This window comes from Sebastes fasciatus, chromosome 22 (genome assembly GCF_043250625.1).
Source record: "Sebastes fasciatus isolate fSebFas1 chromosome 22, fSebFas1.pri, whole genome shotgun sequence".
In the NCBI taxonomy this organism is placed as follows: Eukaryota; Metazoa; Chordata; class Actinopteri; order Perciformes; family Sebastidae; genus Sebastes; species Sebastes fasciatus.
Genome location: NC_133816.1, coordinates 2,462,726 through 2,478,915, shown reverse-complemented (window position 1 = coordinate 2,478,915; position 16,190 = coordinate 2,462,726). Strand labels below are relative to the sequence as shown.

The 16,190-nt window shown below is 41.8% G+C and overlaps 1 protein-coding gene and 1 long non-coding RNA gene across 11 annotated transcripts in view; one reads left to right on the top strand and one right to left on the bottom strand.

The window, feature by feature from the left end:
* Window positions 1-16,190, top strand: part of LOC141760393 (NLR family CARD domain-containing protein 3-like) — a 152,634-nt gene that overhangs the window by 101,427 nt on the left and 35,017 nt on the right. For 2 of the 10 annotated variants that reach the window (XM_074623135.1, XM_074623136.1), the window contains exon 7: window positions 8,904-9,014. The exons of 1 other annotated variant lie outside the window; for it this stretch is intronic. In XM_074623135.1, coding sequence (XP_074479236.1) covers window positions 8,904-9,014 — 111 coding nt within the window. Of the gene's footprint in view, window positions 1-6,302; window positions 6,370-6,998; window positions 7,411-8,436; window positions 8,554-8,662; window positions 8,780-8,903; window positions 9,015-11,529; window positions 11,609-11,770; window positions 12,000-13,019; window positions 14,800-14,886; window positions 15,061-15,339; window positions 15,514-16,190 lie in introns of those variants that run through there. 7 more of the 10 variants (XM_074623159.1, XM_074623158.1, XM_074623163.1 and 4 more) reach the window with 7 other exon arrangements.
* Window positions 12,295-12,695, bottom strand: LOC141760425 (uncharacterized). Its single transcript, XR_012592352.1, has 2 exons — window positions 12,654-12,695; window positions 12,295-12,547 (listed from the first exon to the last, which is right to left on the bottom strand). It is a non-coding gene; the product is annotated as an uncharacterized LOC141760425 (long non-coding RNA).

The window sequence follows — 16,190 nt, the reverse complement described above, 5'->3', positions numbered from 1 at the left end:
TCCTTTTAGTGATCAGACTTCAATTTAACAAACCATCGTTAGAATATGGAGCTGATAATATAAAATGATGTCACATGAGAATGTGTACTTCCTTTGAGGAGCATGATGTCATCACCATTTCATAAGCTGGATGTTTGTATCTCTCTTCAGTTTATCTTATCTCGCCACATACATGATGACCCCTGCTGTTCTGCACCGAGGCCATGGCCTATACAGAGTCAACTTCTCCGGGGCTTTTTCCTCCATGTATGACGAGAGTTACCGCCTCGCGGGTGTACGCCTCCGCCAACAAGTCAAGTTGCACTTTACATCCATGTCTGTCCAAAATGTCATCACTTTATTTGATCCTGTCAGACATTTCTGTGAAATCCTCATAATTAGCATATGAATTCTTGAGTTATGGCCAAAAACGGTCACAGTGACCTTTGACCTTTGCTTCAACAACACTTCCTCTTTGGGGGTTCTTCTGTTTGGAGGACTGTGTCACAAGACCTTTCCCATTTCTGAATTTATACACTCGACTCCTCTCCTCAACCCCTCTCCTCATTAGATATAATTTATTGATTGGTAGCTGCACCGACAACGAACAGACCTCAAACAACTTTCTTCATTTATTAGAAAGAGTTTTCTTTTGATGATCTGTTATTTCCCCGTTAACTTTCATTAAGGATCCAGTTAAAGTCAGAGAGAAGGAGAGTCTGTCTTTTACAGCTTTTACATCATTTATCCTCATTTCCATTCAGTCACATGAGGCTGATAATTCCTGAGCGTCGGGTTTGATATGAGTTACATCATTTACATTTTCCCTCAAACATTCAGACTAATAGTCAGAATCAGACGGGGCGGCTGTGGCTCAGAGGGGAGAGCAGGTCATCCACCAATCAGAAGGTCGGTGGTTCGATCCCCGGCTGTAAGTTGGCACCTTAGCAGCCTCTGCCATCAGTGTATGAATGTGTGTGTGTGAATGGGTGAATGATGACATGTAGTGTAAAGCGCTTTGAGTGGTCGGAATACTAGAAAAGCGCTATATAAATGCAAGTCCATGCATCCATTAATACATAATTCCTAGTGTCAGAATATCAATAAATACAGACGCTAATAATGAATAAATAATATAAAGTTATTGTTCCAGTAGAGATGGTTCCTGGTCCTCTAAGCAGGACTCAGTCCACAGTAGAAATACAGACTGCAGCTGTTATTCATGTGCATAGCTTTGATTATTGTTCACAATAATAATAGTAATGATATAATAAGACGAGTCTCAAGTCACTGTGTGTGACTTCAGTGTGACTCGAGTCACACTGATAAAAATTGGCTACAAATATATAGTATAGTTGCAGTATAAAACTATTAAACTAGTGGTTTACTGAGAGTATACTTTAAAGTGTACTTTCATAAACTATAAAGTGGACTACAAGTATAAAACTAGTAAACTATCAGTACACTTATAGTATAGTTGCAGTATAAAATAGAACTTATGTAAACTAGTTGTGTAATCAAAGTGTACTGTTCTTACTCTTAAAGTACACTTAAAAGCACTTTTATAAACTAAAAAGTGGGCCACTTTAGTCCCAAGAAGTATAAGTAGTACACTTAGAAGTACTTTGATATTAGTATACTTAGTACATAAAGTATACTTGGGGAATATATCCTTTACATTTACTTAAAGTATAGTTGATAAAGTAAAGTTGAAGTATAGTACTTCTTCCTCCATGACAGATAGTGTAGTATTGTGATTATGTAGTGGTGTTGAACTCTCCAACTCTTCAGTCAGTCATGTTTACTCTGACGCCATCTTGTGACAGAAACACATTACTGCAGCTTAGAGGTGAAGAGTCACAAACACATGAGATCAGAGTTACATTGATGAGATGAAGACATCCAACATTTAGAGTGAAATCAAAACGGTCTTTTTGAAGACTCGTCGCTGTGTCTGGTTGTCCAGAGACTTCCTCTTTCTCTGTGAACACACTTCACAACAAACTAACTTCACCATCATCCAAACTAATGTCGACGAAGAAGCGTTGAAACAAAGTGACAAGTGGACATTTCTTTTATTTCTGCTGCTGATGAAATCATAGACATCCATCCGCATCCATCTGTACTGGGTGGATGTCTATGGATGAAATGGCCTGTCGCCTTAATCAGGACGGTGCTTTTATTTTGAAGTCAGATAGCAGTGTAACACCACAAGTGCTGGCTAAGGAATGACAATCAAGGAGTATCTTAAAAGAGTAGAAGTTTTAATTACAGAAATTTAACTTTACAATTCATATCCCCCACTGTAACCTACTCACTGTTTAACCCCAGCTACACTAACAGGGCAGGGCTGAATTACACACTGGTACACACTGCAAATCAAGGCGTTAACACGCCAAGTGAATTCACACATCTATAAATCACGCGTGATTGATTTCACTGCAAACGATTAGAAACCCACCCCACACCTTAAGCCTGCCCTGGCTGTCTGACTGGGATTCAACCTGAGTGAGGTTATGCACTGTGGGGAAGCAGGCAGATTGACGAACAAAAACAGTCCCACAGCAAGAGCAGCTAATGACCGACTGATGCTCTGCAGAGAAACAAATATTAACAATCTAAAAACACTTTATTATCAAACATTAAAATACATGCCAACTAAATATTAAAACACTACATAACTAAACTTTAAAATAGCTGGTACGTCCATCTACTTTCCTACCGACTACCAGCCGCCTTGAACGCAGCAGGGAAACAGGTCTGAAATACATGAACACAAGACATGTGACACACATTCAAACCTGACAGCAGAAAACAAGACACAAAGACACCATCATGTTTTAGGCCTACCCGTTGTTCCTGCTCTCTCGTTCCCTGCCTGCCACACGGAATGAGGTGTGTACCTGCCTCACTCCACCGGCCTGAATCAATGCCACAATCAACGTTCCTTCTTCTTCTTCTTCTTCTTCTTCTTCTTCTTCTTCTTCTTCTTCTTCTTCTTCTTCTTCTTCTTCTTCTTCTTCTTCTTCTTCTTCTTCTTCTTTGGTGTTTATTGGCGGTTGGCAAACCATCTTAGAGGTGCATTACCGCCACCATCTGGACTGGAGTGTGGAACAGAAGATTGTGCAGAAACAAAATAGAACAAAAAAATAAATAAATAAATTTAAAAAAAAAATGATAATGAAAACTCTAGATTCTTTTAACTAAATCAGTTTTTCTCAAAAACTGAATAATTTCACTGTATATATTATCTGCTTTATTCCCCAATAGACCTGACACTGAAAAGTCGTGATGTTTTGCCTTCCTTGGTGTCTGAAAAAGGTGATTCCTCTGGATAGTGTAATTACTGCAGTGTATCAGTACGTGTTCAACAGTTTCTGGCTGGTTACAGTGTGTACATTTCCCAGTTGGGTGCTTGCCTATTCGATATAATGTTTGATTAAGACCTGTATGTCCGATTCTTAGTCGAGTGATGATATTTTCTTCCCTTCTTTTCCAGCCCACCTTTCTCCCAGCCCTAACATGTTTCTGTATATTGTACATATGCCTTCCAGTTTCCTGCTCATCCCAGTACTCATGCCATACTTTTTGTGCATAGTTCTTGATGAATGGTTTAGCCTCAGTTTTACTTAATGGAATTTGTAATTCTATATTCTTAATTCTTAGTGTTTGTTTGGCCAGAATGTCTACCTGCTCATTTCCTTCCACACCAACATGAGCAGGAACCCATATGAATCGTGTACCTGTGCCTTTTATTTCCATCCTATACATAATGAGAAATATTTCATTAATTAAATCCGTTCTGACTGATGATCTACCAGATCCTATGCTTGTGAGTGCTGAAAAACTGTCAGATGCAATAACGGTATTTTTTATTTCCCTCTCCTCTATCCACTGCAGGGCCAATAATATTGCCAATATTTCTGTAGTATATACTGACACATAATTTGATACTCGTTTCTTGATGTAGGTCTCACTCACCGGGATATAAACTGCTGCACCTGCACACCCTGTCTCAGGATCTTTGGAACCGTCTGTAAATAAGAACACGGAGTCTGTGAAGTGCTGATCCAAATAATTCTGGACTATGCGCCATGCTGGAATTTTCTTTGACTTCTCCTTCAATTCCTGCTGTAAATTGAGGTCAACATTTGGTAAGGGGAATAACCAGGGAGGAATGGAGGAAACTGAAACTGTAGAGCAATATTGGAATTGACATAACCCTATGTTTTCTGCCTTTGCATCACCTACCCACCCAAAGCTTATGAAGTTTGTTTCATTATGTTCCCAGCAGTCTATCAAAACACTTTTGGTAGGGTGAGTTTCATAATGCCCCTGAAGATTAACCCAGTATGCCAGCATTAATTTTATTCTTCTAATCCGTAGGGGCATTTCTCCCACTTCCACTTGCATTGCTGATACCGGAGATGTTCTGAATGATCCACTAATGATTCTCAAAGCCTGAGCTTGCAGTACATCTAATTTCTTGAGGTTTGATTCTGCTGACATGTAAGCTACACACCCATAGTCAAGGACAGATCTCATGAGAGCCCAGTATATATTTTGTAAAGATGCTCTACTTGCTCCCCACTCCTGTCCTGTCAAACAACGCAGTATATTGATGACTTTTTTACATTTGCTCCTGATTTTATCTAAATGAATGTTCCATGTGAGCTTTTCATCAAACCAAATCCCCAGAAATCGAACAGCTTTGACTTGCTCCAGAGGTTGATCATACAGTTTTAGGGAAATGGGTGCGATTTTACGCCGTTTTAAGAAACAAATAACTTGTGTTTTTGCTACTGATAACTTGAATCCCCATTTGTTTGCCCATTTCTCCACCTCAGCTATTGCAGCTTGCATTTTCTTATTAACAAATGATACATTGCGGCCTCTTATCCAAAGAGCTCCGTCATCCGCGTACATAGACTTTCCTATATTTTGCTCAACCTGAGAAAATATATCATTGATCATTATATTGAATAATAACGGACTACATACACTACCTTGTGGAGTTCCATTATCTACTGTATATACATTTGAATATTCTGCATCTACTCTTACCTGTATTTTCCTGTCAAATAAAAAATCCTTCACCCAATTAAATGCTCTACCACCAATTCCCAATGAATTCAATTTAATGAGTAACCCTTCTTTCCAGAGCATATCATATGCTTTTTCCACATCAAAGAAGATAGCTAATACTACTTCTTTGTTGGTCTGTGCTTTCCTGATGTCTGACTCTAAGCATAAGACAGAGTCCATAGTATTGCGACCCCTACGGAACCCACTTTGATGTGGAGATAAAAGAGCTTTACTTTCCAGGAAATAGGTTAATCTCTCTGTAACCATTCGCTCCATAATTTTACATAAATGAGAGGTTAGGGCAATAGGTCTGTAACTATATGGATCTGATGGGTCTTTCCCTGGTTTTAGAATAGGCACTATTGCGGCTTGTTTCCACACTGAAGGAAGTTGTCCAGTTTCCCAAACTCTGTTATCCAGTCTTAACACAGTGACCAGAGTGTTATCTGCCATGTTCTCTAACATTTTATAGCATACGCCATCTTTACCAGGTGTGGTCTGACGTGCACAAGTTATTGCTCTTCTCAATTCAAACATACTAAAAGGCAGGTCTATTGGATCTTCTGATGTCTCTTTTTTCTCTAATATTTTAGATTTCTCCAATAAAACTCTATTTCTACAGCGCCTGGCCTCATCTGTTAGGTTGTCGGAGCTGTGAACTTTCCTGAACGTTTGCGCCAGAAGTTCAGCCTTTTCTAGGTTGCTGACAGCCATTTGATCCCCATTATTCATCACTGGTAACTTATAACTCCTTCTGATCCCTCCCATTCTCCTGATCATGCCTCAGACATCTGAAAGCTTTACTTCTCTTCCTATACTGCTACAATATTGCCTCCAAAATGTGCGTTTTTGGGTTCTTATTGTTTTCCTTACTATTGCCTGTGCCCTTTTATACTGGATCAAAGCATCCTGTGAATGAAGTTTTTTGAGTTCCCTAAATGCTTTATTTCTGTTTTTTATGGCTTTGCTACATTCGCTATTCCACCAAGGTACATTCTTAATACGTTTAGTTCCTGTACTCTTTGGGATTGTTTCCTCAGCAGACTGAATTATTTCATTAACTAGTTCACCATTAAATATGTTTACATCCATTTGATAATCTTCTTTAATTCCCTCACATCTCGCTTCACTTATCTCTTGGTAAGCACACAATCAACGTTCCTCCTGCAGGTAGCCCTATATCAGCAACCCTCCCTCATGGTTGGTCCCTCCCCTTTCCCGGTCCGTGTCACCTGCCACAGCAGGACATACCTGAACTACGAGAGGTCGTGTCGCAGCTCCTTCTTCTTCTCTCCTTCTAAAAAGGTTTGTAAACGACTCTTTTTCTGTTGGATTCGTTACCGAATAACCAAAGAACGATTCTTTTCTTTAATATTACGATTTATGATTCCCAGTTGAATATGGAAAGACTAAATAATACACGGATTTTCACCTTTTCACTAAGTGACACATCTGGGGCATACGCGCGCGGGAACGCCCAGTGCGCGTGCATGTTAGTGTTTGGAACAAACGGCTGTGTGACGTGTTCTGCAGTTGAACATGAAGCTCGTGTGTCCAGTAGTTAACGGTCACTTTTGACTCCTAAATAAAAATAAAAAATCAACTTCTAACCATCAGATTATGAACATACACACAGAATCAGACACACACAATCACATATAGTGGTTAAGATTTTAATCTGTAACATCTTTATTTTTTATAGTTTTCATCACAACATCACTATCATGTTCATTTTATACATTTTGCTTTTTTAACTTTTATAATATTTTTTAAGACATTTAAATTAATTTTAATCAAGCTTTGTGCATCTTTGTAAATATTGATTTAAAAACATTTTTTAAATAAATAAGGGGTCTCGTGATTTTCTTTACACCCTGAACAATTTGGTTTGAAATGTTACTGATGATCTGAATGAACCAGTTTCCTCTTTAATCTTCATGTTGACACAGAAACGTGATCCTGGTGAGGATCCACAAATACACGAAGGCTTTAACTCATCTTATGTTTGACCATCTGCAGAATCTTCAGCTAATATTAAACCATTTTCAAACCACATGGAGACAAAGAATAATTATGGATGTTATTATTTTGAAAAGCTGGAAACGGTGAAACGAGTGCGTCAGTTCAACGTGACATAATGCAGTTTCCCTTTGTGCCACCAGAGGGAGACAAATCCTCTAACAGCCAGAGGAGACATGAGTGATGACTCCATCAGTGATGATCAGTAGTAGAGGATGAATGATGATGATGTGCTGATCAATGATTGGACTCATTGTTTCCTCTATAGAGGAAGACAGAAAGTCTCTGGGAGCTGATGTGGATGTGAATTCAGCAGCAGCTAACAAGGTAACATGATTGATTTTGGATTATTGGACTAGCTGCCATGGTAACACTTTACAATAAGGGGCACAAACATGTGAGTAGTGACTAGGGAACGAATGAGGGACTCCTCAGTAACTATTAGTCTCTCTTTACTTGGGGGGAGGGGGGGGGGGACAAAAACAATAACTAATGAGTAATTAATGAGTCGTTACTAGTTTTGTGCCTCTCAGCAGCTGATTAAGTCACATATATTCATGAACTAATCATTATTACTTAATGATTCATTAATATAGGACCTCCCAGTCTGGTCTCTAGTCACTCATCATTATCTACTATATAGTCCTCCATTAGCAATTATTAGAGAAGTACTCATTAACCAGTTATCAATCATCAAGTCCTTCCTGATTCATTCCTCACTCCTTTAATAATCATTAGCTACTTTATAAAATCTGATTGGGAGTTACTCATTAACTAGTGGTTCACTAGCAGTTAGGTAAACTAGTAACGACTCATTCATTCTGATTATTACCCCCAAGTAAAGTCAGACATCATATAGAATAGTTACTGAGGAGTCCCTCATTCCTCCCTCATTCCTCTCTCATTCCTTCCTCTTTCCTCCCTCATTCCTTCTTCATTCCTTCCTCATTCCTTCCCCAGTAACTACTCGTTTTTGTGTCCCTTATTGTAAAGTGTTACCGCTCTGACTGGATGTAGCAGACTTGGAAAAAGAGGAACATTTCAAATGTTGAAGAGCTTTTAAAAGTCCGTCAAATAGAAGTGAAAAGTGATGTCGTCCTCAAAGAAAGGCAGAGAATATGTGGATTATGCAGCATTTGTTGAATAATAATCGACTAGTTGACAGTGATTTGTGAATAGTATTTGTCCTTGGAATGCACATCCCTATTGTGAATGTCATTTCTTAGGTATGACTGTGCAGCTCAAAGTGCCAACAACATGGGAACAGTCCCATGAGTGTATTTAGTATTGAGGTGAATGAGCGCTGTGTGTTAGTCATGATGAAGAGGATTAATGTGTGAGCTCTCCCAGCAGCTTGTTGACTTCATGTGAAGGCTCTGCTATGAATCAGTGTGAGGACAAAGAGGAGGGAGTCCCTCCCTCTAAAACCACTCTGCGTGGGGATCATGACAGCCAGACCAGAGCTCAGAGGTGAGTTGACCATCTCTAACTGTCCACGACTCTTCTCCATGTCACAAAGTCTTTGATTCACTGACAATGTTTCTTAATATGGGAGCTTTAATGGATTTCTTTCTATCAGGATCCATCAGAAACCAGACTGTCCTGAACCTGAACCCAGCTGTGTGTCCATGAAGAGTGACTGGTCTAAGCATCGTCCTCCAGCCTTCAAAGATGGACGCCACTCTGATGAACAACGGTGAGGATTTCAAACTGATAATGAAAACAAATATACTGTGTACAGTAGGTGTATTAAATCACTGACAGGTTTTGTCTCAGTGTGTTGTGAGTGCAGTGCTGAATTTATCTTGTGTTTCTATCAGGAGGAAGCTGGAAAAACCTGAACCTGAACCCAGCTGTGTGTCCATGAAGAGTGACTGGTCTATGCATCGTCCTGTAACCTTCAAAGATGGACGCCGCTCTGTTGAACAACGGTGAGGATTTCAAACTGTTAATGAAAACAAAGTGGTGATCAGACGTTAGGGAAGTTAAATATAAAGATAGACACTAGGGGTGGGACAAAAAATCGATTCACCTATATATCGCAATTTTTTGTATGTTTTTGAAATAGATGTTTTAATGCCAGAATCAATATATGTGCTTCATTTGAGTCTATGTGGAGGTAGAAGGAAGTTACTGCTTTTATTGTTGTAGTCTGAGTAACGTGACGTCATGTCCGTTCCGTAACCGTCAACCAAAACAAACCTCAGCAAGCTGAAACGAGGAAGTATGAAACGTTGGAGGGTCAGTGTGGATACGATCTGCACCCTCACATGTTAAATCCAGCGTGGTAAACACTACACATCCAGGGGAGGAAAACCTCTGTTAGGAATTCTGAAAGTTACAAATAGTCCCTTTAAAGGAACTATTTGTAACTTTCAGAATTGCTTGTTAACAGCGACGCCTGTGGCCGTGAAGTCAACGAAAGTCAGCGTCGGGCTTGCACTTGCACTTTCTCGCTCTAAATATACCTGGACGAGCATCGCTCAAAACAGTGAGGCGACACACGTCAGATAAAACCACAATATCACTCTATATTTCAGCTGCTTGGCAGTAATGTTAGCTGACCAGACGAAGGTCTCTCCATGAATCACTGTTGATCCTAGTGTTGGCTTTTCCTGCCTCAGCGCAGGCTGAGGCAGTGGAGCTCCGCAGCGTAACGTTATCGTCTCCGCCCGCAGCCGGAGTGAACAGGGGAGACAACGGCACCCGGTCGGTAACGAGATGACAACGTTTCTCTCTGCGGAGCCCCGTCACTTCACAAGACACGGAGAACCTCTGTTGGTCTGGTGAAGCTGCAGCAGTTATTTCTGCACAAACGTCCACTGTACATTCACTAGATATTCTCAGAGCTAAACTAACTCTTCTGCAGTGTGGAGTGAGCGCGCGTTCACGTCTAGAGGTGGAGCGAGTACGCGGGTACGCAAGAACGCGCGCTGTCTGAGTGAAGGCAAGCAGGCAGCGGAGACGAGACAGCGGCCACACACGAGCGCGCATATGCGAGCGCGCATGTGTCCCGACCCGGTACATTTATGCGCTTAAAAAGTTACAAACGGTCCCTTTTCCAATATTTGCTTTGATTAAAAAAAATCTTGGCCAGCTGCTTAGAGCTAGTGTTAGGAAGTTAAACAGGTCATAATTCCCTCTGTATTATCCATTTAATATTGATGTGAAAACATTTCCTTCAAACAACTGGATTTATTCAAGTTTCTCACCAAAAACTTAATTTTACGAGATTACATTTGAACACATCATGATAACGTTGTAATTAACCTTCGCCCAATAGTCCTTTTTCCTGAGCAGACTTTGAACGCCTCATAATAATAACTGAATGGCACCTCCATTAACGTTAGTAGCTCCGCTATTTATCCAGTCAGGACTGTGCTGCCCACCGGCTGCCAACAGCTAACGTTACTAACTCTCCTCCTGCTGATTTAAACACAGTTTTGTTGCTCACAGTGTAGAATTATCAGAGAAAAATAGGGCGCACCCCCTCAGGTTTAGTAGCGACATGTTGTTGAGCACTTTTTTTCCCTCTCCGCCGTGTCTCTGGTCCCAAACAAACTGAAACATGATACAGTGTGCTTACGCGTCATTGTGCATGAGTAACTGTCGGAAAGCACCAATAAGAGGAGTCGATAGTGACGGAGGCATGAGATGCCAAGAAAGCGGACAACTACGCTTCTCTTTTCCCATCTCTAGCGTTTTCCCTGTCTGCCAAAGTGGCGGGTGTCCTGATGATTTCACCCGCCACTGCCAACAATTTACCCGCATTTGGCGGGTGGCAGGTGCTAATTTCAGACCCTGTTTGTAAGTCCAAAATGACGAAGAAAACTCTGAAGTTTTGTCTCTTTGCTTCTATACTCTTTGCTTTGTCCACCCGGCATCTATCTGGCAGTGAGAGTTTACAGAAACACTGCCGACACAACGTCATGCTTTCGTATGCTTACCGGCCGGTGTACTGATATGCGTCTGTACTTTTGTAGCTCCTCATAGCGAAGCCATCTAAACCAGGAGACAGTACAAATGTCCTCATATGTGATTTCAGGCCATTTTTGTACATCGTCCTTCCACTCAATGATGGCTGATGGATGTGGTATTGTAAAACCGTCTCTGGTAAACCCATCCGATCACCGCAGTGTAGCTGCTTAATAGCACTGCTGGCACTAAACTGGAAGAACTAACATAAGGTGAATATGGAGGGGTTGGTGAGAGCTGTTGGGACTAAACCAAACTGACTGAAGAAAATAGTGAGCTGAAAGCTACAAACAGCTGCAGACTGAGCTGTTGATTCTCAGTGGGATCAGCAGGACTAGTAAACATTTAACACTACAGGGAGTCATCTGATTCACTGTTGACATCCAAATATCACTTCATGGACCTGTACCTGGTGTTTGTCTCTGTGTGGACAGACATAATGTGAGCTAATTCTTCATGATTCCTCCACAGAGTGGACCAGGAGAGCTCGGAGGTTCTCAGTTTTCAGTCTGCCCAGCAGCATCAAACACACCTGGACTCCATATTTATGGTCTGTACATGTACATCAAATACTTTTACGTCTATTCTGTTCACAGTCATCTCCATGCTGCGTTTATTAGACCAGTGGGATGTCATTCTGTCCAACATGGATCTGATGTTTGGTTCCATGATTTTAGTTTGATCGTGTCATTCATATAATATTCTGTTCCAGCTGCTGGAGGAGAACATCATTAGTTTTGTGAAAAACGAGCTGAAGAATATCCAGAAGGTTGTAAATTCAGATTACCCAGAATGCCTAGAGAGTGAGAGGGAGGATGAGGAGGTGTTGGACGGTGAGGATGAAGAGAAGAGGAGGAGCAGCAGAGAGGAATTTCTGAAGATCACACTGCACTTCCTGAGGAGAATGAAGCAGGACGAGCTGGCTGACTGTCTGCAGAGCAGTAAGAGGATTTCTCTAAAGATTTAACATGTTGGATGAATGGGACGTTTACTAATGTCTCAAGAGATGGACCCAAATATAGACCCTTTGTGTGTCGATGTCATGATTACGTCACAGTGTTAGCTGTAGGCTAACACTGGCAGTGAGCTAAAGTTACACATCTAAAATGTCATCTTGCTGTGTTGTTGGGTGCCAGAATCCAGATATCACAACAGTTGAGATGACAAACTGTGATTCGAGGCTCTAGAGAGCTACAATATCAGAGAAACGTTTCAGAGATGGAGAGTAAATGTTGCTAATAGTTAGCCTTCTGCTAACAGCAGCCGTGAGCCGATGGCTGCTGTTAGCAGAAGGCTAAACTATTAACAACCCTTTCTCTCCATCTCTGAAACGCTTCTCCGATATTGTACGACTCTCTTTTTGACTGACTTTACTGAAGGATAGTTAACTATAGGCATCCAAAGATTTATACGCCCTCAATTTATCTTTACAGCGCTGCCGTTGGCCACCAGCCCGCTGGTCAGACGGCTGGCTACTTAGCTAGCTTAGCTTGCTAATTCCACCGTGCTGTCATGAAACACAGAAAATGAGCCGAACAGACAAAGCTTTCCTATGACAAGAGTCTCATTTAGCGACTGGCTAGTTAGCTAGCTACCTTGCTAATTCCACCATGCTACAGAAAATGAGCCCAACAGCGCAACAGATCAACCTTCATTTATTAAGATATCGCCAACGCTCAGGTTCAGGCAAAATCACAAAATAATGATTAGGCACGTGTATTAAACAAACGTTTGTTTAACAAGAGATGAATGCATATGAATTTGTCAAAATAACAATCCAGACATTTGTTAAATTACATTGAAGTCTTTGGGATCTTTGGTTTTCTTTCCCCCAAAAGGGGGCGTGGCCTTGAGTTTTTGCGAAGCTCCCGTATGTGCCGGTCTGATGTATATTTATTTACTCATTCTTTGAGGAAATGTTGAAATATGTTCTTTGACTTATTGATCTTGTGTTCATTCAGGAACTCTTGCTGCAGTTTGTCAGCGTGAACTGAAATCTAACCTGAAGAAGAAGTTCCAGTGTGTGTTTGAGGGGATCGCTAAAGCAGGTAACCCAACCCTTCTGAATCAGGTCTACACAGAGCTCCACATCACAGAGGGAGGGACTGCAGAGGTCAATGATGAACATGAGGTCAGACAGATTGAAACAGCATCCAGGAAACCACACAGGCCAGAGACAACAATCAGACAAGAAGACATTTTTAAAGCCTCACCTGGAAGAGATGAACCAATCAGAACAGTGCTGACAAAGGGAGTGGCTGGCATCGGGAAAACAGTCTTAACACAGAAGTTCACTCTGGACTGGGCTGAAGACAAAGCCAACCAGAACATACAGTTCACATTTCCATTCACTTTCAGAGAGCTGAATGTGCTGAAAGAGAAAAAGTACAGCTTGGTGGAGCTTGTTCATGACTTCTTTACTGAAACCAAAGAAGCAGGAATCTGCAGGTTTGAAAAGTTCCAGGTTGTGTTCATCTTTGACGGTCTGGATGAGTGTCGACTTCCTCTGGACTTCCACAACAACAAGATCCTGACTGATGTCACAGAGTCCACCTCAGTGGATGTGCTGCTGACAAACCTCATCAGGGGGAACCTGCTTCCCTCTGCTCACATCTGGATAACCACACGACCTGCAGCAGCCAATCAGATCCCTCCTGAGTGTGTTGACATGGTGACAGAGGTCAGAGGGTTCACCGACCCACAGAAGGAGGAGTACTTCAGGAAGAGATCCAGAGACGAGGAGCAGACCAGAACAATCATCTCCCACATCAAGACATCACGAAGCCTCCACATCATGTGCCACATCCCGGTCTTCTGCTGGATCACGTCTACAGTTCTGGAGGAGGTGTTGAAGACCAGAGAGGGAGGACAGCTGCCCAAGACCCTGACTGAGATGTACATCCACTTCCTGGTGGTTCAGTCCAAAGTAAAGAACATCAAGTATGATGGAGGAGCTGAGACAGATCCACTCTGGAGTCCAGAGAGCAGGAAGATGATCGAGTCTCTGGGAAAACTGGCTTTTGATCAGCTGCAGAAAGGCAACCTGATCTTCTATGAATCCGACCTGACAGAGTGTGGCATCGATATCAGAGCAGCCTCAGTGTACTCAGGAGTGTTCACACAGATCTTTAAAGAGGAGAGAGGACTGTACCAGGACAAGGTGTTCTGCTTCGTCCATCTGAGTGTTCAGGAGTTTCTGTCTGCTCTTCATGTCCATCTGACATTCATCAACTCTGGAGTCAATCTGATGGCAGAAGAAGAAACAACCTCCCAGAAGTCTGAGACACACTTCTACCAGAGTGCTGTGGACAAGGCCTTGCAGAGTCCAAATGGACACCTGGACTTGTTCCTCCGCTTCCTCCTGGGTCTTTCGCTGCAGACCAATCAGACTCTCCTACGAGACCTGCTGACACAGACAGGAAGTAGCTCACCGACCAATCAGGAAACAGTCCAGCACATCAGGAAGAAGCTCGATGAGGATCTCTCTGCAGAGAAAAGCATCAATCTGTTCCACTGTCTGAATGAACTGAATGATCGTTCTCTGGTGGAGGAGATCCAACGGTACCTGAGTTTAGGACTTTTCTCCACATATATACTGTCTCCTGTTCAGTGGTCAGCTCTGGTCTTCATCTTACTGTCATCAGGAGAAGATCTGGACATGTTTGACATGAAGAAATACTCTGCTTCAGAGGAGGCTCTTCTGAGGCTGCTGCCAGTGGTAAAAGCTTCCAACAAAGCTCTGTAAGTACAGAGATAGTTGGATTCATATATCAGAACTTAAATGCTCTATCTTTTCAACTTGTTTTTTCTTCATTATTGTCTCTTCAGACTGAGTGACTGCAACCTATCAGAGAGAAGCTGTGAAGCTCTGTCCTCAGTCCTCAGCTCCCGGTCCTCTAGTCTGAGAGAGCTGGACCTGAGTAACAACAACCTGCAGGATTCAGGAGTGAAGCGGTTGTCAGCTGGACTGGAGAGTCCACACTGTACTCTGGAAACTCTCAGGTCAGGATTCATCAACATGTCCCATTAAATCCTGATTAACGGATAAACTCGTAACCTTCATCTGTCTCTGATAATATGGTTTCAAACCAGTTGAATTTATTTTCTTTCAATCTTTTCCCATGAGCACATTTTCATTTTTTTTTTCTCTCCCTATTGTGAATTTAAATATCCGAGAGGAATCAGAGAGCTACCAGTAATGTTGTCAGATTGTTGATGGACATAAGTTGGTGTTTAGATGTGACTAGAGAAATATGTGACGTGTGTTATGTGTGTTTGCAGGCTGTCAGGCTGTCTGATCACAGAGGAAGGCTGTTCTTCTCTGGCCTCAGCTCTGAGATCCAACCCCTCCCATCTGAGAGAGCTGGACCTGAGCTACAACCATCCAGGAGACTCCGGAGGGAAGTTGCTGTCTTCTGGACTGGAGGATCCACACTGGAGACTGGACACTCTCAGGTATGAAGAGGCCTGCTGCAGTATAGTAGTACAGTACACCGTACACCACCTGCTTAGGTACACTGTTCACAACCTGTTCAGGTACACCGTACACCACCTGTTCAGGTACACCGTACACCACCTGTTCAGGTACACCGTACACCACCTGTTCAGGTACACCGTACACCACCTGCTTAGGTACAACGTACACCACCTGTTCAGGCACAATGTACACCCCCTGTTCAGGTACACCGTACACCACCTGTTCAGGTACACTGTACACCACCTGTTCAGGTACACTGTACACCACCTGCTCTGTTACACCAGGGTTCCCAATTAGTTTTCCCCAAAGGCCAAAACATCTGAGTTTTTTTTCCGACTGCTCCAGTAAAAGTTGTTTTATGTGCAGATGTTGTATTTGCTGCTGTTAACATCATCTTTATTATTATTATTATTGTCGTTATTATTATTATTATTATTATTAGATAGATAGATAGATAGATAGATAGTAACTTTTTTGGTCCCGAGGGAAATTCAAGTTTCCAGCATCACAGTTCCATAGTGCAAACATATTAGTAAAAGGACACAAGTAATTAATACAGAGTATAAAAAAAAATATACCAGATATAAAAATAACAGGAGATGAAGAAACTGTTGAAAATGAATATAGTGCAGGGTAACAACTGAGATACGGGACT